This window comes from Epargyreus clarus, unplaced genomic scaffold, assembly GCF_041222505.1.
Source record: "Epargyreus clarus isolate Ecla_fem2 unplaced genomic scaffold, WU_Ecla_fem_2.2 ptg000018l, whole genome shotgun sequence".
NCBI classification, from domain to species: Eukaryota; Metazoa; Arthropoda; class Insecta; order Lepidoptera; family Hesperiidae; genus Epargyreus; species Epargyreus clarus.
This window is the reverse complement of record NW_027332226.1, coordinates 1,902,030-1,929,001: the sequence shown is the minus strand read 5'-3', so window position 1 is coordinate 1,929,001 and position 26,972 is coordinate 1,902,030. Positions and strand designations below refer to the sequence as shown.

Genomic DNA, 26,972 nt, shown 5'->3' with positions numbered 1-26,972 from the left:
ACAAAAAAAATCGTTAATCCTGATTCCTGACGGTCCCGATGAGGAAAATGGGCTAAAATTATTAAAATCGTGTATTGTCATCGGTTCTTGATAATTGCTTAAAATTATAAAAAGTGGGTAAAAATCGGGTTCAAAGATTCCGTTACATACGTACATAGATACCAGCCAAGCTAATAAAAGCGTGGTAACGTCCAAGCGAAAGCATTATACACTCATCATCATCATGTCATGCTAGTATCTATCGCGAGTAATATCTTGTAGCCGGAAGAGCATGTTTATCGCAACACATCCGTGCTGGAATATCCGGCAACTTATCTGCGAATTTCGGAACATTTAGCTCTGTTGACAAATGTTTTAGGTAAACTAATATGTATGATTCGATAAAGGAAAAATAATTGTATATATTATTTTATTATATAGGATTATTGCTACTGTCATTTGTAATGAACCTCTACCTCTGAGGACTAAGCTGAAATGTTTCGGAAAAGTATCTCCCTTCAAACCCGCGACGACGACGACGACAGTGGCGCTAAACACTGCTATCAAAAGGCAGAAATAAGTGTGGCAGTTGTTCCGCCGGACTCCAAACAATGACCCATCTACCACCTTCGACATACATATATTACAAGCGTTCATACATACACTCATCAAGAAAAACAACAATATTATTATATTTTATTAATACTTTTAAAATATTTCTAATTTAATCATTGTTCTATTGAGCTATCTGCCAGTAGTGATTGATTATCCTTGTGGTCACAATTGGAAGCTGTGCCCGGTGATGGACCTGATTCTTCTGGAGACGCAGGTTGTTCTTGCATCTTCTTTAGCTTATCTCTGGTAGATCTAGTAAAGAAACCGCACTGAGGAAATTGAGTAAAATACATTAAAAATATTGGAATATATTATTTATAAGCAATGACATAACATATGCATAATAGCAGTGATAGCCTAGGTTAAGAAACCCTGCCTCTTGATCGAGGGGGCCGAGGTTCAAATCCCAGGCACGCACGCACCTCTGATTTTTCACAAATTATGTGCGTAGGTATTAGAATGTTCAAACGGTGAAGGAAAATATCGTGAGGAAACCTGCATAGGTATCTGAGAGACTGAACCTCGGAACCCTCGATCGAGAGGCCGAGTTTCTTAACCACTAGGCTATCACTGAGTATTATATTATATATTAAACATTAATTATTGGTAGTAAAATCTTATATGTAGTTCTTACCTTATGCAACATAAATACAATAGCAGCTAGCAAAATGATTCCAGCCAAGCAACCTACTATTAAAGGCCATAGAGGCGGGGCCGGTTCTAGAACCAAAGTGGTTGTTATCGACAAGTTTCTGAAAATGTAAAACAATATTAAACGTAATATTTAATAGATAAGTCACTGCTTAGAGCATATACAAACACAGTTTGGGTTCAAAACACCAATATGAAAAAATGACAAGTGCGAGTCGAACTCGTCGAAGAAGGGATCCGTACCACTATAATTTTCATTTATTTTTATTTTTCATAGCAGCTATAGAAGTAAACGCATTGTGAAAATTTGAACTGTCTACCTTTTTTAATAGATAAAGGCCGCTAAACGCCGTAAAATACGCTTCCCTTTATTATACCAACCCTCATTTAATTTCAACCTTCTATTAGTATTTATTGTTACCGATATACATACTCCGTAAAAATCAATTGTCGATTTATTACGGTTGAAGACATATAATCCTGTGACAGACAGAGGAGGCTTAATAACTGGGTTCCGTTTTTACTCTTTGGGTACGGAACCCTAAATATAATTAAAATTTCACGACATAAACAGATTTAGTAAAGCTACTTACTGCTGCTTGCCTTCCAATAAAAACATGAATGTAGATGTAAAGTGTAATGTACCATTTTCTTCTAGAATATCTCCTGTAGAGCATAATAATTTGATATAATCAGTTATAATCAAATTAATTCGTACATTAAATCAACACCCTGACTTATGAATGTTAGAATAAAATTTTACATATTTTGATCTGCAGGATCAAGTGCAAATTCACATTTCAGCCAATATGTCAATTTAAGTGATTCGGCCTTGGTGAAATAGGCTTTCATTTTCCACGTTCAAGAATTCCACATTAACATTTTAAGGAAAACAGTAGCCAAAAAGTATGCAGTCCTCTATGATGAATGGTCCTTACCCCTTATAAATTGGAGTGCAGAACCCTTCGTACTACTCCGAAGGCACCGCCATCACACCAATTTGTGCCTAGTAACAGTGTTAAATGCTGCAGGGATATTTAGGGATTTTAAGTCTTTAGGAGTAGCAACGCATCTGTGGACAACCTCAGATAGGGATCTAGTCTTATCTGGAGTTGATTATATAAGTTCAAAGGCGACAATAACCACTTACCATCAGCTGGACTGGTCTTTCGCTACTTCAATATTATTTCAAAAAGGACAGTGAAGGTTTGTGGTTTTCCTAAACACATCCTTTAAATCAGAATTTGACTTTAACTTTAATTTTATTGATGGACTTACCATACTCCTTCAGATTAAAACTTAGTGGCAAAATAATTTGCCTCGATTCTTTAGCTCGTAATGACCAAGTACAGTTCATGCTGTAATTTCCAACACAACCGTCGATTGGGGTGAACCCTGACAAGTGTACCTAAAAGTATGAAAGTTTGAGTAATATAGTTCCAAAATAACATTTTCCTCTCAGCAACCACTTCGTATCAGATGTACTAACCTTCTTTGGGAGTATGACATGTGCTGGAATACCATACCAATCCGAGGGACCACCGTTCGTCACCTGCAGGAAATGAAAATGGCAACACTCTATTACCTACTCTCTCTATCTCTTGGCTCTCTATTTACCTTATCATAAAATTGAAGTCACAAGCAATCGACTTGATGTTAAGTGGTTGTTCATGAACAAGTGTTATCAAGGCTAATAGGGATGGAGTGCTGACGACGTCCACAGATGCTTCGCTGTTGAGCGTAAGGACTAAGTTCTACTTAACACCTTATTTGAGTTACCACACCCTTAAGGAGGATAAAATAACTCACATTGTTATTAAAAGGCACTTTTAAAGACACGTAAGTAACTTCGGAACATTAAAACATTACTGGCTGAAGTATTTTAACGGTGTAAAACATAATTTTGATGTATAAGAACTTACCATAAATAAATGCGAATAGTTAACACTCCCTGCTGCGTTGAAAATGTCTCTTGAAACTAGTATTGTGTTGTTTGGTGTTCTGAAACTGCACCAGACATGTATTATCTTACCACCGATGTGATAACCAAAATATATTCGCATGATGAAAAATCTATTCGTTTCTGGTGGGATGTAGATGTTGCTGTTCTTAGAATATACGTATTACTTCCATATAAATTATAGCAATTCTAGAAAAAATATTTTTTACTTACGAACTGATGCTAAAATTAGCTTGAGGCGATATAACGATTTTCAACTCTTTGATTTTACTTTCAATCTCGTCTTTTGCAGAAAGGATCTCAAGTCTAGCCATCACTTTTAATTCTTTGTCAAATGTTGCCTCATATGTGTATTCCATCTCAAAATCCCATGAAACTGATTTCCCTCCATACAAAGTTGATGGAACTTTGCAGGTAACGTTTCGTCCTTCAAAATTACACGCGTCTGGCACCTTCGTGGGCGTCGATGGCAATTGTACATATACTTTAGCTCCATATGTGGGTTCTTCTTTGTTTATAAGTGTAACTGTGAAACCAAGTCTGTCATCTAATCCTGGAACGAATGGACTGAAACAGAATTTGTATGATTAGATCGTGTAAGGTAGTAAGTAATTTGTGAATAAGAAAAAAATGCTTTCTGAAGTAAAACAAAGCGAGAAATTACACATATTACTTATAAGTAAAAGTATCCGAAGTTAACCATCTTGGACTTGGCTATGTCAAACCAAAGAACGAGACGATTTAACAACAAATCAAGGCTGAACCGTTGAATTTGATCTTCTAATTGGACAGATGAAATCACACGACATTTTGGATTGAACCTTCTAATTGGAAATCACACCACTAGCCTGAATTAAAAGTTTATTTATTTATTTATTTATTTATTTATTTATTCACAACTTACATCTAACATTACAGGAAAAAAATCCTAATGCGTTAGTGTAGCTTAAAAATAACAATAATTGACGTCCAAATTACATAAAATATACAATATACATAATATATACAAGTAAACTAATTAATAATTTTCAACTACATGGAAGGCTACCTTCGTGAACTCTCCAAGTGTGCAACAGAACAAGTCGATATGGTCTGCTATAGTGTTAAGTGTGCGCAATGCTCGTGTTAAGGGTGCGTCGCGCATCAGGTTGGTGCGCGACGTTAAAACCATCATGTATGGAAAAGTATTATGGCTCACCTGACCAAAGGCTTCAAGGACATATCAAGCAACGGCTTACAAATCAGATCTTCTCCACAATCCTTTAATATTTGAATATTAAGAGACGAATGAAGAACTGAATCTTTGGACAATCTGGCTTCCCATTTTTTGAAAATTAATGAATCATCTTGAATAAATAAGATTAAAATTATTAGTGACATTATCGTTAACAATTCTACTCATGCTTACTTTTTAAATGTATTCGATTTAAAACAGGAGATCTATCTAATGTTAATTGGACGCAGCAAAAATATTTTTTGGTATCACCCTTCGATCACTAATAAGAACTAGATACACAATCCCATACAAAAATGAACTTAAAAAGTGGCGTCAAATTGACGCTAAAAAAAAAGAAAAAAAAAATTGACGACCGTGGTTTGTCACTTGGACAAGGAATTAGTGGAGACGAACTGTCATTACTTTTAATATTTTTATTAGGTCGAAGTAATTAATTTTAATAAACATAATAATAATTTATCAATGAAAGTAAGTAATATGCAGTCACAATTTATTATAATAAAAATATAATAAGTTTAAAATTAAAATATAACCAAATACAGGTAATTTAATTAAAAAATCAACAAGCTGTTTACGCCGTTATCCAACGAAATATATTGCCCACGACTAAATAAATATGTAGTAAACCAACATTTATTTCAATTATTTTTACCTGACTGCCAAGGAAGGGTTATGTTATTCGCGCGTATTTTGTATGTTTGTCTTTATTTATTTGATCGGATCTAACAAACGGCTGGATGAATGTCGACAATTAAGGTGTCATTATATTCGTCTCAATGACCCGAGTGTCCTTAGATAGGTGTTACAAAAAAAAAATCAAGATGGCGGATTTTTGGCGCGAAATAGTAATATTTCAAAAAAAGTTAACCGAACCTATCGAGTATGATATCAAATGAAAGGAAATTAAACGGAGATTATAAAAAAATATAATTTGTATATATATAAAATAGCAAGGTGACGGACTGATTGACTGACTAAATGATTTTTTCATTTTTCAGAAATCAACGTACAGCCAAAACCGCTTAATTTAGAGTTCTGAAATTTTGCACATGGGTTCGCTATATAGCGTAAATAAGTACTAAGAAAGGCCTTTTGGAAATTCTACCCCTAAGAGGGTAAAACAGGGGACAGATTTTTTCAAATCCTTTAATTTTGAAGCAACTACTGTAAAATTTAGTATTTGGCTTTCTGGATAGGAATAAAGACACACCTATTCATCCCTTTCCGAAAAATCAACCCCATAGAGGGCAAAATAAGGGTTAAAAGTTAATTTGAACAACCGTCAATTTTGACGCAAACACTATGAAATTTTGTATCTGGCTTGTTGGATAAAAATAATGAAATTCTACCCCTAACGATATAAAATAATTACTAGAACTTTGAATTACTGAAGTTAGATATTCTATAAATCGTAAATGGTGGATGTTTTTCCGAAATAGTAACACGTTTTAAAAAAAGTTAACCAAAACTATGGAGTGGGGTATCAAAATAAAGGAAATTAAAAGGTGATTACGCACATATTATATGATATATACATGTGTATAACACATCGAGGTGACTGTCTGACTAAATGCGTAAGTTGCTGCGCCAGACACCAACGTAAAGGGAAACCGCGGATCTTTAGCGTGCTGGAATTTTACACATAGGTTCTTTATATAGCGTAAATGAGCCCTACGAAGATAAAATAGGATAATATTGTTTGAACATCTTTTGTTTTTGAAGCAGATACCTATTATAAAACTTTTTTTTGGCTTTCTTGCTAAAAAATGATGAAACGCCTATTTCACTGTTTTTGAAAATTCTACTTCAGCCTTTATAGTGCAGTCGGGTTTTTGATTATTTTAATTAAATTACTTGCTTACTTTGTAGTGACAGAAATCCGTTGTATATTTCCCTTAAATTTAGAGTTTTTTCCAACACCTATCTAAGGACATTTGGATATTTGAGACGAATATAATGACTCCTTAACTGTCGAAATTCACCCAGCCGTATGTTAGATCCGAGGGAATAAAATGCAGTGCAGCTAAAGTCCGCTTATAAAGATACATACAAGATACGTGCAAAAAACATAACCCTTCCTTGGCAGTCGAGTAAAAATAAAAATATGGAATCAACAGGATGCCATTAATTCCCTTGAATAAAGTGAGTTTATTGGAAAACAGTCTTTTCGATGGATTTTTATTTTTTTTTCCGTATCTTTTTTGGCTATGTTAAGCAATCTTATTTTAGTGTATCTTTCGACAATAGACTTTATTATAATAATTCTATGACTATTGTCGCGGCAGTTGGATGAAAAGACATCATAAAATATATTAAATAATAATTTACTTAATAATTTAATTTCACTCATTTACTATTTACTCATTTGCCTATGTTTAATAATTATACAAAACAAATATTTTTATATAACAAAAAAGAGAAAAAAAAAATAATTAAATTAAAGAAAAAAATATAAAACAATAGCGTCTCCATTCAAGTTAGAACATAGTCACCATGTAACCCGAACAAATCAAGTGGGCTTGCAATAGTAAGAATTGTACGTTTAGTAACAGACTTTACAATTTAAATGGTTTATACATTCTGTTGATTTTTGTTGATAATTTTTAAAACTTAAAAATAAATTATTTACGAACGAAATAGCAGTATTTATAATTGAGTGATAGCAATTACCTACTTATAATAATAATACTTACCGAAAATACGATATTCCATCATTTGTTAGCGTACTAGACGTGTGATTTTTGCAGTTTTGAACGAGCACTGAGGCATGTTTATTCTCCGAACGTTCAAACACTACTAACCTAAAAGCGCACCCAAATGTCTATTTGGGTGCTCTTTTCGTCGCGCCATTTTTTTGTCGCTGATTGTGTATCTAGTTCTTATTAGTGATCGAAGGTATCACCTTTATACTTATGTTACTCTGATTATAATTAGGTAAAGTTGTCGTTATGTCTTTAATGTAATATAACTATGTACATATTGCAGCTTTGTACGTACGTATAAAGTGGTAACAATATTATCGAAGACTAAAAAGAATAAATTGTCGTTCGGTTAGCATATAGGTATAGTCTTTTGGGACATATTACTTTGTTAAAAACATTATGATATTTCATTACTTACCTTTCATATCATGGTTTACAGTTAAAGCGAATGTAATCGGTATAGGTTTTAATAAGTCTTCGTGTGACTGAAAAAAGTGATAGCATGTGATATTATAACGTTAACACATAAATATTTTATACGATAAATTCGTGTTCCACACGCAAAATAATGTTTGTTTATTTGTAGTTTATAAACGTGATGAAACCCAAAACCTCAAAGGTTTCGTCATATGGTGAAGTATGTGAAATTTAACCAACCACAGTGGCTAGTGTGGTAGCACACGGCCCAACCCTAATTATTTTGAGGGATCGTATAACAATGACAAAGACAGTAATATGTTGAAAATGCTAATAAAATTATCAATTAAACACAACAAATCGAAAAATTGGTCTGTGTATGAAACATTAAAAGTATGTCTTGAATCAGAGAAGCAACCAACAAAAAATTATAGTTACCACAATTTCAATGGTTCTATCATTGCAAATTTTCATATCCGGTTGGATAAAAATGCGATATTCAGAATCACCCAAAAGTCTGGCTCTCCTTCTTTCCGGATCTATTGTTATTTTAGCACTGAGATCTGAAAATTTAAAATCATGTAGTAATATGGTAACCATATTTTGTAATTTAATTAGATTCCTGTCAAAAGTATCAATATTTTAGACAAAAAAGTAAATTGACGAACGTACTAAACCAAAGTACCAAAGCCAAAACTAAAACTGTTCTCAATGATATAATCTTTCCATTTGTGACTTTCGACACTCACAGGTGAGAGTCGGTCAAAATAAAATACCATTTTTAAATAGTCCCCAAATCAACCTATCGAATAAATTAAAAAAAAAAATAAGTAAGGCGCGTTATTAATAATGAATCTAACCATTTTTAAGGCAAAATATTGGATAGAGAAATCAATTATCAAAAATGAGAGGTAACCTACGAATTGACACTGACGGCCACATTTCTTTTGGTGGTGCAGTGACGCAAAACACAGCAGTTAGGTTAGGAGTCTTCAGTTGTAGATTTGAGGTATCCACTTTGATATCGGTAAACACTTGCATCGTTGGTATACACCTAAATACGTACGCAGAGGCCGATTCGTAAGCTCCAACTGCTAAATCTGCAATGAATAAATATACGAATAAGGAATCACAAACTCGCCGCGAGAATGCAAGTAAAGAACTGTGATACTGTTTTGACCCAGAAGCCAAAATATGTTTTAAGCAATACATCCTTTTGATACAACATACATACGGACAGACACACAAATGAATGGCTAGATTTAGTCACAGGGGACCTTGTTGTGCAGAAGGAAGAAAAGGAATTCATATTGAGACGTTGTTTTTCTATCAAGCTAAGACTATAAAAATCTTATTTGAATATATTTTTGTTCAAATAGTAATAATGTCCAGTAAAGTGTAATTACAATATCCACAATTAAATTACGCGTATTTATAGGACAACTAACTTGTAAACAATATTTCTGAATAACAATAAATAATTCATTTGGCAAATAATTTTCCTGTTAATATTTATTGATAGTATGCCCTAAAGCAAATTAATTTATTTATGACTTTAAGGTTGACTACTACAGAAAAGGTAAATTATTCGGAGGCACAACAACATTCATCAATCATCATCATCAATCATCAATCAATGGTGATGACATAGTCGTTAGATTTTATCTTGATTCCCGGATAGAAAAATAGATTGTTTAAATAAAATTATACAGTTTTATTTTTATCAAAATCGATCTCGTGAATCCTTTGATCATATTTTAGGTTACACTTTTAAATTTGACCATCAACGCCTAATTGAAAAATTCGTTCAGCGTTTTATTTCAATTGTGTTATCAACAACAACAAAATATCAACTGACCTTTACAATTATCTTTATTAACATCAAGTCCTCTTGATATCGAAATACCGAATCCCTTGGCGTCTTGTACCGTAATTCTTTGAGCATACATGCCCCTAAGCCCCGTAGATCCTCCCCTATAAATATACACTGCTCCTCTGCCATCAGCTTCCCATGGCGCTCCTATAGCTACATCTGAAACGTCATGTTACCCTCAATTTAAATTATTGTTTTATGTAATTTTAGCCTTAAGCTTATCAGCCTTTTTAATCTGGGGCAACTTATGCTTTTTTACCTAGACATATTGCTTTTACACGAGGAGGAGGTACATCACTATTCTGCCTAATAACAACAGTGTTAAGCGTTGTTGTGTTCGGCTTTGAAAGGTGTTGTAAGAGAGACGTTCTTATCTGAGGTGTTCGAAATTAGTCCTCAGGAGTAGCAACACATCTGTGGCCAATCTTAAGTAGAAATGTAATCCTATCCGAGGTTGATTAAAAATGCCCATGGGCGGCAGCAGCCACTTACCATATGCATGCTCGTTTTCTCCTTCAATAATTTTATAAAGAGTTAGCCGGTCCGTTTCTTTTTCAATCTATTGATAGGTGACAACTACATCGGCAAATGTTGCATTATTGTAGCCTAGCCTGCATAACATTTTGTTTGGCCGAAAATTTGTAGAAATTCTTGTCCTTCAGTATTATTAAATTTATAAATTCTTATTTTTAACATCTGTTTGTGCTGTCCTGATATTCACTGTTTGTTACCAATACGAGAAGTCGTCATACTCGGCTTCTTCTATTAGCTTACCTGTATATCCATCTCCGTCTATATCTCCAAGCTCTGCAATTGTTCTACCAAAATTAGCCCCACTTCCTTGTGATCCACTCAAATATCCTGTATCTTGCAGGACGAAGGTTGTACCCTATATAAAAAGTAGATAAATTTACAAAGAAATAAAAATTAATTATTTCTGTGATGTGTTATTTGTCTCTTATTTGCAACTATCAGTGTCACAATCAATGACATTGTAGTATGTATATCGATGGTCACAATCAAGTAAAAATATTTCACTCATCGTGTCTATCTGACAATTTGTATAAACTTGGATACGATTAAGCTGATTTTGATATTCAATTAATGTTAATTGTTACAAATCTCCATCTTAATGATTAACACTTTATCCGTTAAGGGTACTTACCTGTCTCTCAGTTAAGAAAACAAACACAGCGCCCTGATCGTAAGCCAGTTCATCATCCTCCACGTAGTTTGGAGCACCCACCAGCAGGTCTACCACTCCATCCCCATTCACATCAACACAGCAGACACTGGCACCGAAATACGAGCCCAAGTGAGGTCCATGCACCTTCGCTTTAATATCAAGGGGATCATCTTCATTTGCCGGTTGCCGAAAGATGAACACCTGCAAGAAAATTAAAAAAATTACCACCAACATTCAAACTAAGTAGGTGATAAAACCATCTCCAGGTTTGACTCCAGCGTCAATACCGTCACACCTATTTCTGACTAATTACAACAGTGTTGAACGCTATTGTGTACTGGTTTGAAAGATATGATAGAGGAGACATATTTTTTCTAGGCATTCCCACATTTGTGGCCAATCTAAGGTTGGAATCGAATATTATCTTTGGTTGGACTCTATGCTCGTCTGCTACTCCTATATTGTATATAAAGAAATCATACGCTTAAACAAAACCATCAATTCTTTACAATCTTATTTTAGTTTGGGAATAGCAGAAAATATTAACAATTGTATTTGAACCTGTCCGTATCCTCCATAAGATCTGGGAGCTCCTGCTACATATAAAACAGTTTTGCTTGCATCAAATACTCCGGATTCCACGCTATACCCTGTAAGCAGGATGCAGGATAAAAAATAATTAATAAAGAGTCGTGTGCAGTAGTAGACCTTGACAGCAAAATAGTCTTAGAGACAGGAGACAATAAATCCAGAATAAGTGTTTTCAATGCAGTTCAGTTTAGTTAACGTAGTCATGGGCCAAAAGGTTGGATTTTGTGAAGTTAAGGCAAATATTTACGAAATAACCCGTCGGTAGTCGAAGTGAAAAATGTTCTAACTAGCTCTTCTGTGTATATTGGAGAACAGTAATATAATGGAAGAAAGTTACTATTTTTTATTATAGTAATCTGGTAATTTATGTTTTTTTTTGTGTTACGAAATTTCAGGGACTAGAGTCCATCCATGACGTTCATGGACTAGAGTCCAAAGAGAAATGACTTAGATTGCTGTAATTGTTATTAAAGTTGCAAAAAGTATGTAGAAGAAAGTAAGGGTATAAATAAATAATAAAGAATTTATAAATGTTACTATTAAAAATAAACTGACTAAAATGATACTGAAAAATCTTACCAAAATAATCGTTAGGTCGTACATCCAAGGTGTTATAAAGATTCGTTGTAGTACTGTTGTATGACACATCATAATACTCAGGGTATAATGTAAATTCAGATATGCCACCTGGAACCAGAAATTTTAGATGAAATAATTATCTTAATATAAAAAAAAGTAAAAAACTTGTAATCTACATGTTTTAGTGACTCTACTAGTAGGTATATTGTAGTTTCGTCATAAAAATAATATTACGTACCTATGTTAAATATATACTTACAGAGAAATATAGGTTATGTTTTTTTTATAATATAGGAGTAGCAGACGAGCATGCAGTCCACCTGATGGTAAGTTGTTACTGCCGCCCATGGACATATGCAAGCCTGGATAGGATTAGATATTCCAACCTTAGGTCGACCACAGATGCGCCGGTACCCCTGAAGACTAAGCTCGAACGCCTCGGAAAAGTATGTCTCGCTTAAAACCTTTCAAACCAGAACACAGCAGCGCTTGACACTGTTAATAGGTGTGGCGGTGGTGCCGCCGGAGTCGAACCACAAAGGGTTCTACCACCATTAAGCTGAGGTTAGAAAAACTTATGCCGTAAAGTTTAAAAAAAAAGCTTAGATTTTTTTACATTTACTGTTGAGTATCTTACCAGCCCATTGCAGAAGAGAAGGTGCTCCCATAATTATCGTGTTGGCTTCCGTCACCTTAACCGACATGCCAGCTTGTCCATATGAGAAATATGGCTGTGACAAGCCATAGTCCAAATAATCTTTACGTTTGCCATCTGTTTTATAACTTAGACGACCTAGAACCCAGTCATGTGAAGAGTAAATATTCGTTAAAATTATTATTAGTCTGTATTAAGAACTAAATCAAAGTTAACGTGTATAGTTAACGGTATATAGTCCACCAAATAGTATGTAATGAGTAGTATACAGTCCACTAAAAAAAATTGTGGCTACTGCCTATGGGCATCTGAAATGTTAGATTAGTAAAGATACTTCGCCGCCTTGAAATTGAATGAAGCCACACAAGGCTGATTTGTCAGTTATTTTTTTGTATTCTTGACAAATAAAAACATTTTTAGAGAAAATTACGAATAAATGAGTAATACTGCGTAATTTACATAAGAAATAAATAAGTATTTCAAATATTTTAGGGACATTTTAGCATAGAGACGGCAAAACATTTTACGCAACTATTTCAATTCTCAAAACTGGTTACATTTTCTTGTTAGGAGTGAGTTATATTTACTAATCTATGTCTGTAATCAACCTCAGAGAAAATTGGATTAAAAAAACAATACCTCAAACCAGCATTTCATTTAAAAAAAACTTCTTGTATAATTTCTTGTGCCTTACACAAAACAATATTTATTGCTATTTTGGTCAATTTTTAAATTACTTACCTCCATCTCTCAGAGGCCACAGCCACCGGGTTTTGCTTCGAACTGTGGTACGACAGCCGCCAAACATTAATAGATAGGTCTCATGAGGAGTACTCCAGCGAGGAGCGCAAGTCTGCAAAAATCCCACTCGAATCAGATTCTTTCCTCAACTATACAAATAAATTAAATTGAAATATCTATCAATAAGTTCAAAATAACAGCTTTTTAATGAATTCGTGAAATATATAGGGTACTTATAAGTATTTAAAAATATTTTTTATTGGCTGTATTCTGACTAATCTTCGAAACAGCTGAACCGATTTTGAAAGGACTTTTCCTGACAGATTAGTTAATGTTATGAGCAGCAAATTTGGCTAATAAAAGAATTAGAGTTCCGCTTACAAAATAATACGCTGTACGTATGTGTCTAAGTTTACAAAAAACAGATGTGTACCAAATTTAAACTTAATTCGTCTAGTAGATTTAGAGAAAACTGGTCATTGAAATTTATTGGTCAATATTAATTAGCAGGATAGACCCATAAGATCGTTTCGTACAGTTAAGAAATTAAAAGAAAATCTGTTCATGACCGTACCAATAGCTCTCCATCAAAAATTTTAGCAAATCCAGCACCAAACCACATATCGTCGATGGTTGAAAGCCCTCCTGAATGGTACGAAAGAATGATGGAAACAATAAAATGGCATAAATGTTAAAAATACAGAGTTATAATAAAAGTGCGTCCCTAGAGCATCGCCAGCCCATCACCGGAGGAGGCAGCTAGTGTATGGTGGACGGTGGTCTCCACGTGCCTCCTCCGTGCCTGAAAAAAATCGTTTTTAATTCGTTGCCTCAAGGTGAGGCAACTGCCAGCCCCCTTGTCTCCCCTTGGTGACCTTGCAACCAGCAAAGGTAATCGGTGGTTACGGTTTTAAAGCGCTAGGACCTTTTGTGGTTTGACTCCAGCGGCTCCACCGCCACACCTATGCATCATTACAGCAGTGTTAAATGCTGCTGTGTTCCGGTTTGAAGGATGTGGTAAGGGAGACATATTTTTCTTAGGGCGTTCCAGCTTAATCCTCAGGAGTAGCGGCGCATCTGTGACCGACCGCAGGTAGGAATACCTAATCCTATCTAGAGTTTATTACAGATCAGTGCGGCAATAGCCACTTACATTCAGGTGGACTGCATGCCCCTAAGGGGATATTATAGCCATTCATACGAGACATGTATGCCTTCATGTTTTATGTATTTAGTGAACTTGAGATTATCGTTACCAATTATTTTATTTAATATCATCAACCCATTGCTGTCCCACTCTCAGAATCCTTCTCAGATTAGGCCATAGTCCACCGCGCTGGCCAAGAACGGATTGGTAAACTTCACGTACCTTTAAAAACTTTTTTAAAGATTTTAATTAATATAGTTACCATCGACTTCTTCAGGTGTACATGTCACATGGTTGACTAAGAAATTATTCAAGGGGCAGGTGAATAGCAAACCAGGTGACATAGATTTATGAACTCGGCTTCTTGCTTTTGGTGCGCCAACTACCAAACTGAAATTAAATAAAGAACTTAACCAATCATCATCAGCCAGTTAGCCAGCCACTGTCCCACTGCTGGGCACGGGTCTCCGCTCAGAATGAGAAGGAATAGTCCACCGCGCTAGAAAAGTACGTATTGGTAGACTTCACATGAAAACCTTTGAAAACTTTTTTCTTTTTTTTTTCTTAGGTAAGCAGGTTTCCTCACGATGTTTTCCTTCACCGTTTAAGCAAGTAATAATTAATTTCTAATACGCACATTAACGTTCCTGGGATTTGAACCTCGGAACCCTCGATCAAGAGGCCGAGTTTTTTAACCACTAAGCTATCACTGCTCTGGTGAACTTGGTTAAAAAATAACAAATTACTGATGTACTCGTAAGAAGAAATGGTCTGTACAATTGATTAAATTATTTAAGATTAAACGTAAATATACTTATTAAAAAATCGACCAAGTGCGACTGATTATTATTTTAGGTTGATTGCATGTTCTTTCTATATGATTTTGCAAAACTTTGAAGTAAGCGGCATTGTTATTTAATAATAAGTGTAAATTTAAAATTATATTGATGTAAATATTAAAATTTCGATTGAATTGATTTTGCTAAACTTTGAAGTAAGCGACAAAATTATTTAATAATAAGTGGGAATTCAAAATTATGATCATGTTTTAGAACTTACAATTCATCATATAATAGCACAGAATATCCAAAATAATCAGCAGATTTGTCCGGATGTAAACTAAGTTTTGTGGGTTCGTGAAATATCTTTAAGTCATCGTAACACATAACACATGAAACACACACAAGACACAACATAAATACTCCGTACATTATAATTAAATTACGTGAATATAATTTTAACTGAACCAAACACATATTGTCATGAATCTTACTATAGTAATACGGAATGTGGTTTAAATGTTATTATGTAGACATTACGATGACTAATCCTGTGATACTTTTGTGAAGCAATGATGATTATACGAGTATTACACCAAAACATTTTAACCATTTTTCCGTTCGCATTTCGGCGCTTGCTAAAAAAGAGTATTCTACATAACCTACCTATGTTTTTAAACTTAAACTATCATGTAAGTCTAATTACTTATATGATTTTAATTTTAAAGTGTAAATGCCTATATATTTATTGACTAAATACATAAACAGAATAAAATTAAATCGAATAAACAAAAATATAAGAAAATAAAATAAAAAATATTTAATGAGTGTTAAATCTCTTTTTAAATCGATGTGATCGATGTGTGATGTGATGTTCGGAAGATTTGCAAATAAACTCACAGATTCGAACCCAGGCTCCACTGTGAAAACTTCCCAGAAAGAATCCAAAAATCATAAAAAGGGCTGAAACACTCTATATCTCCAAAGTCCTTATATTTGAATCTGCGTCTTTGCCTGAGACTAGATTATGCTTTCTGGACTGCTTTCTGGACGCAGGATAAAATTATCACGTGGCCATCAGACCAAGATGTGTCAATTACATGACGGATGTACCTTTATCGACCTCGGCTAAAAGGGACCAAAGGGTTACGTGTAAAGGTTTGAACACACTAGAGCTACTTCTTACAATTCAAGTACTGTATTTGTTTGTCTTCAACCTAGTACTGTGGGTATTTTGAAGGTGATAGATCTCTCTGAGGTTCGACGCCGGCGATATCACAGTCAAATATATACAGGGTGTCCCGTAAGTACCACGACAAACTTGGGGAGAACATAGGTGAGGGTCTGACCTCTCTGAGGAAAAAAAAATACCTTAATAAAAGTGTCACCGTTTTTGCACTATCAATTGTTTTATATTTTTTGAGAAATTCAGCCCTTTTCATCTTCTTTCGTTAACTGCGTGTCCAAATTTGATGATGCAGTGTTTATTTTTTCTGTTAAATACTATCAGATAGTTGGTCTATCATATTGAAATGTAAATTGGTTAAAAGATGTAAAGGAACCATGAAAAAAATAAGGATATATTTAGATTTTAATTTTTTTCCTATTTTCCTCAATTTTGACTCGTCGCGGTGAAAAAAAAATGTACTGGACTATAAGTGTACATTTCGCAAAAAAATATGTCCAGTCAATAGAGATTTCAAAAAAGTACCACACTTACTATTTAAAGTTGAAGAAAAAAAGTTAAGGCCGTTTTTGCATGAAAGGGATTGAAACCAAGTAAAACGTAATGATCGAGTTTTTATTTAAATTACGCTTACTACCAACTAAAAACGTGGCAAACAGTACAAAATAACATCATTGACTAGTTAGACACTTAAAAATATCCTTCTTCAGTTGTAAAAAAACAAGTAAGTAACTAACTAGCAAACAAAGTAATACAATTTTTCAAGTGAAGTTTTACCTACTTTTAACTGTCGTGTTGAAGTGAAACTTCATATTTGTATGTAATTTGAATGTCAATTCCATAATTTATTATCTTGGAACTGACCTGATGATGGAGCCAGGACATGGATGGTGGATCTCCTACCAGATTTACCCTTAGTCGCTGAAGAGTATCACCCCTGGCTCCGCCATCAGATCAGTTCTAAGATACCAAATTATGGAATTGCCATTCAAATTACATACAAATATGAAGTTTCACTTCAACACGACAGTTAAAAGTAGGTAAAATTTCACTTGAAAAATTGTATTACTTTGTTTGTTAGTTAGTTACTTAGTTGTTTTTTTACAACTGAAGAAGGATATTTTTAAGTGTCTAACTAGTCAATGATGTTATTTTGTACTGTTTGCCACGTTTTTAGTTGGTAGTAAGCGTAATTTAAATAAAAACTCGATCATTACGTTTTACTTGGTTTCAATCCCTTTCATGCAAAAACGGCCTTAACTTTTTTTCTTCAACTTTAAATAGTAAGTGTGGTACTTTTTTGAAATCTCTATTGACTGGACATATTTTTTTGCGAAATGTACACTTATAGTCCAGTACATTTTTTTTTCACCGCGACGAGTCAAAATTGAGGGAAAAATAGTAAAAAAATTAAAATCTAAATATATCCTTATTTTTTTCATGGTTCCTTTACATCTTTTAACCAATTTACATTTCAATATGATAGACCAACTATCTGATAGTATTTAACAGAAAAAATAAACACTGCATCATCAAATTTGGACACGCAGTTAACGAAAGAAGATGAAAAGGGCTGAATTTCTCAAAAAATATAAAACAATTGATAGTGCAAAAACGGTGACACTTTTATTAAGGTATTTTTTTTTCCTCAGAGAGGTCAGACCCTCACCTATGTTCTCCCCAAGTTTGTCGTGGTACTTACGGGACACCCTGTATATACCTAACAACATCAATGTTAAACGCTGCTTCGTGGATATGGTATGGTAAATGAGACATACGTTTTCGAGGCACTTTACCTTACTCCTCACGGGTAGTGGCGCATCTGTGGCCGACTACAGGTAGGAACATTTCTACCTGTAGTCGGTCGTATGTACCTATGTCGGCCACATCTACGGTTGATTGTCCTAGGTCCTAGGACCAGGGATATGGTCAATGTGTCCAGCAGGCCATAGGTGACTATAGCCATGTACTATCAGGTGGACTGCACACTCGTCTGCTACGCTGTATATTATAAAAAAAATCTAAAGATATTGACAGTGTGCGAACCGCTTAAGAATGGAGTGCTTGATCGCTCTGATAAACCGTTTAATTACGAGATAGCCAGCCTTCGAACTTAAGTGTATTTGACCCACTGAATTCGAAAACCTTAGGGTGAGTTGCACCGTAAGTCCGTTTAAGTTTGTGTTAAAGTTAACTATAACATTAACTTTAACGATAGTGAACGAATGTTGCGCTAAGTTAATTGTCATTTGTGCCAATATCATTTTCTCAATGATTTTTGGTTGACGTTGATAGATAAGTTCAAAAAGCAATAAGTTGAAATAAACCAACCAAAATTGGCCGGTTAAAGTTGGCTGTCAGTTATGACGTCATGTTAACCTAATCTGAAATGGTGCAAACCATGAATTACTTAACCGTTATATTTCTATTTATCATACTTATTTTATTTTCACAAGCTTTTATTTATTTTCAAGTTGCTCATCTTACAGAAGTTATCAGCTGCTTTTATTTATTTTTTAGTTCCTATTTATGTTAGGTTGAAATCTTCCAATGTCTGGGGCTGATTACACGTGTCTAGTCACTTACAATCAGTACCCTTACCATGAGTTTTTACGTTTTGACAAATATGACTGTTTTGGTATTTGATTACGTATTTGCCCACACAATTTCCGATCAGCGCATTGCAAATTGTATCAGAACTATAGTGTCAGTAACGTAACATTGACAAAATGGCGATTTATGTTTGGTATCTCTTTTTTGCGACCATGTGAGGCAGACAGAAAGATTTAAGCACTTAGTTATTGTTACGTTTACTCAGTCAACTGAAGCAAACTGAACAGAATAATGAATTGAGTAAACGTAACGTAAAATTGTGGGATGGTTTCAAAACTCATGGTAAGGGTACAAATGGAATGCAAGCTCCCTTCCTACTTCTATAGTAAAAAAACACAGACAACACCGTTACCATTTTTCTAGGAAAAGTCTGATGGAAAGCGTTGTTCGCGCAATTGACTTTCCCTCTTACTAAATTTATTTCCTCGCTCAGCGCCATTTCTCTTTGAAAACCAATTTCCTTTGAAACATAGGTTAGGTTACAACGTGCTGCTATTCCGAATTGTGACATTAATAAAATTGTCAACTCACAAATTTGAAGACGGTTTCCTAAAAACATATCGTAAGTATTGAGAAGTTCTTATTTTTTAGAAGTCGGTTAAAAATACGGAAAGTATGGTTAACCTAAAGGGTTAACCAAGATATTACACACCAATTCTTGAAACCATGTAAACGAGTTAACATTAAATGAATATTTTAGTGACACAATATTTACAACTTGGTGAAGATACAATCGAATTGACAGGAATAAAACATCTATATTATCACAATATAAAAAAAAAAAAACATTTTAATAAAATGCTGGTTCAATACATACAGAAGACTCATTTTTTTTTAGGATACGTCATCATCTATTTAATTTGCACCCACTTTAAAGATGGCCACCGAGGGACAAGAGCGACCCCACAAACTTGGCTTTATCTTTACATTTACCTCCCTTGACAGTCCTTTTGTATACTAAGGACCAAAAATTGAACAATTTTTGTTTCTATGGTTAAAAAATAACATTCCTAGGTTATGGGTTAAGTTTGTTCCATTTTAAAATTAAGCATTTTATTTAACAACTATTTTATAAAATAAAAGATTATAGAATATTATAGATACGTACGGATTCGGATTAAATTAAAAAGTACAGCATTTTAGCTGGGATGTAAAACCACTTAAGTTCTTACAAAACTTGGCATAATTCACACTCATATTCAGACGTCTACCATGTAAAGTATTAAAGACCGGGAGCGAAATAACTCGGCTGCAACCGAAATTTGAATGTACAAAAGGCACACGATTTATCGTAGCGATAAATTGAAGACGTTTATTTCTATGTCTGCTTACATTTTTCTCGTAGTTTTATTTCTTTGGCCATAGCATGGAGTCGCTTATTAGCGATACGTATCCTTTGTACGAGTTTTCTGATAGCGACTGAAAGGAAGCTTTGTTTGTCAATTATGTAGGTACATTGTATAATAAAATTGTACATTTATTTCTTGACATGGTCACTGTTGCGCACATGACAGTTATCAGAGCCGTCTTAAGGCATGTCGGGGCCCCTAGTAACAAGAATTCTGGGCCCAATAAAATAATTTAAGGAAAAAATAAATCCCTGCCAGTGAATGACAAATATTTCAATTAAGAAAAAATGAACGTTAATCTTAGAGGGTCGTATATGCGAATATATTGGCTTTTAGGGGCCCCTCTTATATAGAGCCCTGGACCCGGGCCCCTGTGCCCTTAAGGCAAAAACGAGATAAAAAGCATCTATGATGTTATTTTTTTTATATTTTTTTATAATATAGCAATACCAGACGAGCATGCAGTCCACCTGATGGTAAGTGGCTACTGCTGCCCATGGACATCTGTAATCAACCCCAGATAAGGTTAGATATTCCTACCTGAAGTCGACCACAGATGCGCCGCTACCCCTGAGGACTAAGCTAGAACGCCTCAGAAATGTCTGTCACCCTTACTACACCCTTCAAAACGGAACACAGCGGCGCCTAACACTGCTGCTATTAGGCAGAAATAGGTGTGGCGGTGGTGCCGCCGGAGTCGAACCACAAAGGGTTCTACCACCTTCAAAGTAAGATGCGATTGGCATACATGCATGCACGAAAACCCGAACGAAAAAAGCTCCTAACACACGAAAGGGGAAGTTTTGTCTTTTTTTATTTGCATTGGAACCTATTTGTGGTATTGTGGATTGTGGTATTGTGGTTTTGTGTAAATGACGCCCAACCACAATTTTCACGAATAACGAATTCATTTGGCTTTTTAGTCCTTTGAATTTTGGGCAATTGTGAGTGAAAGGAATTTTATTTTTGGAAGTCGAGGGGGGTTTCGTGTACTCGTAAATCTAAATCCTAATTTGTTGGGACGCAACTGTTTTCCCTTCGCCACCATCCTGAAAAAGTCTTTTCATGCTCTATTAGGCAAACTATATGTCACACAGAAAATTTGTAAAAACAATTATGGACCGCAATTGAATTGTCTACAATTTTGGTTTTATACCTTCTGTAGTACTTTTGTCTACTATAAATATTTTTATAACATAGGAGTAGCAGACAGACAGCATGCATTTCACATGATGGTAAGTGGCTCCTGCCGACTACAGATATCCGTAATCAACCCCAGATAGGATTAGACATTCCTACTTGAGGTCGGCCACAGATGCTCCGCTACCTGAGGATTATGCTAGAACGCCTCGGATAAGTATGTCTCCCTTACCACATCCTTTAAACAGAGCAGCATATAGATTTAAATTTGGGAACAGCAGTGGGACAGTAATGGGTCGACAACGAAGAGGGTAATAAATGGACATTAAATAAAGCGGAATAGGGTTGTCCGTCTGTTTCTTGCGAACCCAGTGGTCCATAACAACTGATCAAGTGTTAATTCTATTTGTGTGTCAGACCTTCGTCTAAATTGAGGGTTAATTTTCTTGTCAGCTTTGACATAAGGGAAGAAAACTGAATGGACGTGATGTGGTCTATAAAAATAATACTATTAATAATAACCGCAGTGTTAAGCGCTGCTGTGTTCTGGTTTGAGGGGTGTGAACCATACTTTTCTGAGTCTTTCTAGCTTAATCGTCAAGGGTAGCGGCGTATCTGTGGCCGACTTACTAGTACTTATCTAGCTGATTGCAGATGTCCATGGGTGGCAGTAGACTTTTTCCATCAGGTGGACTTCATGCTCGACTGCTACTCCTGTCTCAAGAAATTATGTCTCCTATACTTCGTTCAATGAAAACACAACACAGAAGCGCTTAACATTGCTATTAAGGCAGGAATAGGTGGGGGTGGTACCGTTAGACTCGAACCACAGTGGTGCTGTTAAAGACAGGAATTCTAAATTAACTATTTGTGATCCAACTCTGGTAGGATTCCTAGCGAGCATAAAAAGGTTTTTGTAAGAATCTACTTCCAATTCTATTATCAGCTAAACACGATATTATTAAAATAAATGAAAATAATCATTAGCGGAAGCCAGTAAAAATGTTGGCATTGAATATTTAAATGATAAACTTTGATTTGCATACTTTATGTACCTACTAACAGAAAATAAATTGTTCCATCACAAACGGTACACTATAAGCGATAATAATTCTCACTCAAAAGTACTAAAATACTACTAATATTGGGATAACCTTATACAATTTAAATAGTATTTTATTTTTTTGTATATTTTAAAGAAGTACTGTATTGTAAAAACAGTATTTTATTGTTATGGGAAACACATGAAGTAAAGTGAAATAGAATAGGTAATATTATTAATGTATGACTATTATAGGGGGTGCTTATAACTTCAGTTAATTGTTAAATATGTTTTTATTAAAATAAGAATTAGACGCGACTACAACTAACAATATCCACAGAAAAACTCATTGGGTTTATTTTTTATTCGTATTAACGATTTTATCTATTTTAATTTCTTTATTTCTTACATTTGCTTCTTACTCGCTACTCTTCTGGTGTCGAGTAACTACCTAAGAAGACTCATAACATTATGATAGGTTTTATTTCATGAAATATATTTTTATTAGTTAGTTTTCTAAATAAATCATTTTTAGTACTTAGCTTATTTTTATTATATCTTTTTAATTAAAATAAATACTCGAAATCTTACATTGTTTATGAAATTAATTTATTTTAAATGTAATAGGTTTTTAACTAAATGTGAGAATTTTACTCCAAAGTACATAAAATTGTTATCACGAGAGGTCAATGATTTAGTTATTAATATAAACATAGGAGATAATTCTGTCACAGTATTTGATAATTATTTTATCTCTAACCAGTGGCTAGTGGACCGTGTACGTGATTTGTGAGTGAATAAATGTAAATCAGATTTTAAAACAACGTAATAACTAACAAAATAAATATAAAGTTTGATTGTACGACAAAATATAAGTTGTGAAATCAATTAAAATTTACAGTGCAAGGTCTTGAAAAGATAATCTAAATATTAGTATTTGAATTTTCTTTAACTTTTTATCAATATCTGAGTTATGTACCCATTATAAATGTATCTCCCATAAGGAAGACGAAACCAACGACACCTCAAATGTTAAGATCTGTTAAGTCATATGGAGTGTCACCATCATCTTCGTCAACCCATTACTGTCCCACTGAGAAGGATCAGACCTTAGTCCACAGCGCTGGCCAAGTGCGAATTAGAAGATATCACATAACATAAAACTTGTTTTAAGAATTCTCAGGTACGCAGGTTTCCTCACGATGTTTTCCTTCAACGTTTAATCAAGAGTAAATAGATGCATTTGAAGGATGATAGGCGAGTGGCACGCATGCAGTCGCACCGCACGCGTGAAATAACCCCGCGTGATACGATAAAGTCCATGTTCTTTAATAATTCGCTACGTACGAGTCGACCTCGCACATGAAGGCTTCCGTACATGCATCCTCTGTAAACATTTCAAGTGGCTATTTATTGCGGTTGCGAAGATTCCTATGATACACAGACAGACGGGCAGACAGCGAGGTCTTAGTACGGGTAGTACGTAGTACGTAGTAGTAGGGTTCCATTTTTATCCTTTGGGTACGGAACCCTAAAAACAGCAATAAATGATTAGAAAATGCTAATATGTCCCCATAAATTTCCATTCCTTTTCTTAATATAAATTCTCAAATTTCCCAACTTTCAGGGTAACTGAGTTTCTATTTTAGAATTAATTAAGTACTACTTGAAAGTCATTAAAATCGGGGAGATTACTTCTAATTAGTTCTGCTTTTGACTAGTATCTGCATCTGACTTTTCTCGAGGCTTAGTGTTCATTACATGAATGTAGTCCGCGTAAAACTGCTAGTCCACTCTGAATATAGAAATGAATGGCGTCGCTAGAAGACAGTAGTAGATAGAAAATTGTATGACTACACCTGCTCGCAACTTTAGATTGAACTAGAAGTTTGGCGGGGACTATACCAATGTTGATTCTGGACTGCGTGGAAGGCAGAGGGTTCTATGTTCGAACCCCGATCAGGCATCAATCAAAATTTTGAAGTTATATTTCTGTTCTGTGTCTGGGTGTTTGTGAATGTATCATATATGTATATGTATGTATGTATGTATTCTGTATTCTGTAAGGTAATATTATCCTTTAATATATAAAAAAAAAATGTTAAAAATCCCTGTCCTCATTTCCTCTTTCTCCGATTTTGAAATATTCACGAATTAATTTATAACTAATATTACTTTGTACTTAGAATGACTACTAAAAAAGCTTCAACAATAAAATAACGTACAGATACTTGGATGTTTTATTATTAGAGACGGGAGGTTCATTATTTTGTCTTTTCAAGATCGCTTCCCTTAAACTTGGAGTGTTCAGGATAATGATGTTTTTGGGTATAATTAGTACGTTTTTAGTCCTAAACGTTTTATCTAAAGATGTAATTACAAGTTCTGAAAACGAAATGGACCTTGTGATTGAAATGTTAATGAATAACGAATTTAGTGATTTTAAAGATTCCCCTGAAAATTTGCTGAAAGAAAAGAATTCTGGTAAGTTTTTCCATCGTTGAAAAAACTGTTTAAATGTGAAAAAATTTTCAACGACTAATGTTTACATGTAGACGGTTTTGTTGAGAAAAAATTGTTCATTTTGTGTTGTTTAAATAGTTTCATTTTTTTTTAAATAAAGTTTTGATCATCTCGTGACCATCACCCAGGCAAGCGTCTCGCTAATATACTCTTAACAGAACACAGTTCTGTGAACATGAGTTCGGCTGACTTCATATGATGCGGCCATCAAAGTCCATAGTAGAATGAGGTAGGGTTGTTTTATGGGGTTGGTGCAGATTTCCATGGGTAACAGTAACCATTTACTATCAGATAGACGACACACTTTTTGCTACCTCAAATGTATACAAAGAGGTCAACCCCAAGTGCATTAGTGAGAAATAAGAATGTTTGTGAAAGTTACACGATTCACTTTACACCATTTCAAACCAGGACACAGCAGCGTTTAAAACTGTTGTTAAAAGTCAGGAACACATGTTGTAACTGAAATGCCTCTGGAGTAGAACCACCAAGCTATAACCTTTAATCTGTATATTCCAGCGGAAGAACCGGTCTACGCCGATGGATTATGGAAGTGTGGCAAATGCGATGACATTGATGAATCAAAACTCTTATATACCGAGATGTATAACGTTGAGGCCAATTATGATGAGGATTACATTGATTTAATGGTATGTTAGTTTGGTATCAAGTCCTTGTAGACATGGAAGTAACAGTATCTGCATTTTATATCTAAGATGTATAAAAACGTGTAGTCGATGTTTATCATTTATTTTTGCTTTAACTACCAGGGCTTATATCAATGAAGGGATAGATTGTCATTTCAGGGATATATTGTTGAACTGTGATCGGTTTTTTAGATATCATAGCCCTACATTAGCATTCAATGTGTCGCAGTTGTCATGGACACACTCAAGACAAATCCTATTCCAGAAAAATGCGTTATTCCAAATATAAAGTTTGTCATATTATACTAATCTTACACGCAAAAGATACTAATTTGGTTCCCGCATTGTAAAAAGTACTTGGCTTTTCAAGGGAACCTCAGAGAAATCTTAAGTAACACGTAACGTGTCCCACAGGTGGGTTTGTCGCTCCAGAAGATGAGCTGCGTGACAATATCAGGTGCATCTGACGAACCCGGTGACGTGACGCGGGTAAGCGGTGACTGCATGGGCGAGGACGTGACACTGCGTGTTGCCGGCGCGGCGCAGTACGAAGTGCGGGCTTATCAGTGATTGGTTGTTAACTTGTTATATATAAGGCTTTAGTTAAAATATAATGTAAATAAAATAGATTTTAGTGATTGTTAAATAAAGTGTACATATTTAAAAAACGTATTTTTTATTTCTCAGTTTATTAACACACCGTTTTCGTCATCAGTACAGTACTTCAATATTATGGAGTGCCTAATTAATAATATGTACACAGTAACTATCTACCAAAAATAATTTGAAGAAATAGTGTATAAATTTTCTCATTTATATACATGTATGAGTACATGTATTCGTAATGTAGTCAAATCAGAACTATGTGCCTAAACATCTTTTATTTCGATTCTTTCATCGTCATCATCATCATCAACCCATTAATGACCCACTGCTGGTATACTTCACACACCATTTTTTTTATAAATCTCTCAGATATGCATTATATGCAGGTATAACGATGTTTTCCTTCACCGTTTAACAAGTAATCATAAATTTCTAACACGCACATAACTTTGAAAAATCAGAGCTGCCTAGGATTTGAACCTCGGACCCCTCGATCGAGAGGCCGAGTTTCTTAACCACTTGGCTATCACTGCCATGCAAGTCCTATTTATAGGAAGTCAGTTATATGTTCTGTTCTAAAAGATGAAATAAACATGTAACATGATGTAATCTCAAAATATGTATCAAATACGTTCAATATATGAAAGCAATCAAAATACAGACTACAATTTACGATACTCATGAGACAGAGATCGAAGTGGACGAGAAATTGGAGTGTCCCGGATAAACCCCGGGGATCTCACGTTGTTACACA

General features: G+C 34.6%; 2 protein-coding genes across 3 annotated transcripts; one reads left to right on the top strand and one right to left on the bottom strand.

The window, feature by feature from the left end:
- Positions 1–649: 649 nt before the first annotated feature.
- LOC140749614 (integrin alpha-PS4-like) lies at positions 650–15,594 on the bottom strand. The gene is made up of 20 exons (XM_073082721.1): positions 15,393–15,594; positions 14,596–14,723; positions 13,761–13,831; positions 13,187–13,298; positions 12,428–12,583; positions 11,791–11,898; positions 11,182–11,270; positions 10,600–10,821; positions 10,209–10,323; positions 9,420–9,593; positions 8,482–8,661; positions 8,000–8,124; positions 7,563–7,629; positions 4,404–4,551; positions 3,419–3,772; positions 3,168–3,252; positions 2,524–2,653; positions 1,839–1,911; positions 1,229–1,346; positions 650–863 (listed from the first exon to the last, which is right to left on the bottom strand). Exons 1-20 carry the CDS (start codon positions 15,587–15,589, stop codon positions 708–710), a joined length of 2,808 nt encoding a protein of 935 aa, XP_072938822.1. The 5' UTR covers positions 15,590–15,594; the 3' UTR covers positions 650–707.
- A 7,629-nt stretch (positions 15,595–23,223) lies between these two features.
- LOC140749760 (uncharacterized) lies at positions 23,224–26,202 on the top strand. Of its 2 annotated transcripts, XM_073082915.1 has the most exons (4): positions 23,224–23,245; positions 24,725–24,926; positions 25,485–25,615; positions 26,027–26,202. In XM_073082915.1, exons 2-4 carry the CDS (start codon positions 24,758–24,760, stop codon positions 26,180–26,182), a joined length of 456 nt encoding a protein of 151 aa, XP_072939016.1. In that variant the 5' UTR covers positions 23,224–23,245; positions 24,725–24,757; the 3' UTR covers positions 26,183–26,202. The 2 variants fall into 2 exon arrangements, with proteins under 2 accessions (XP_072939016.1, XP_072939017.1); XM_073082916.1 differs by lacking the exon at positions 23,224–23,245 and having other exon boundaries at positions 24,661–24,926.
- Positions 26,203–26,972: the final 770 nt, after the last annotated feature.

Coding starts and splice junctions, on each gene's coding strand:
- LOC140749614 (XM_073082721.1), bottom strand. CDS start 15,589: ATGTGTTTGGTTCAGTTAAAATTATATTCACGTAATTTAATTATAATG. Junction 1,912..2,523: donor TTTTAATCTGAAGGAGTATG/GTAAGTCCATCA, acceptor TATGCTCTACAG/GAGATATTCTAGAAGAAAAT. Junction 1,347..1,838: donor TTATTGGAAGGCAAGCAGCA/GTAAGTAGCTTT, acceptor TTACATTTTCAG/AAACTTGTCGATAACAACCA.
- LOC140749760 (XM_073082915.1), top strand. CDS start 24,758: ATGATGTTTTTGGGTATAATTAGTACGTTTTTAGTCCTAAACGTTTTA. Junction 24,927..25,484: donor GCTGAAAGAAAAGAATTCTG/GTAAGTTTTTCC, acceptor TGTATATTCCAG/CGGAAGAACCGGTCTACGCC. Junction 25,616..26,026: donor AGGATTACATTGATTTAATG/GTATGTTAGTTT, acceptor CGTGTCCCACAG/GTGGGTTTGTCGCTCCAGAA.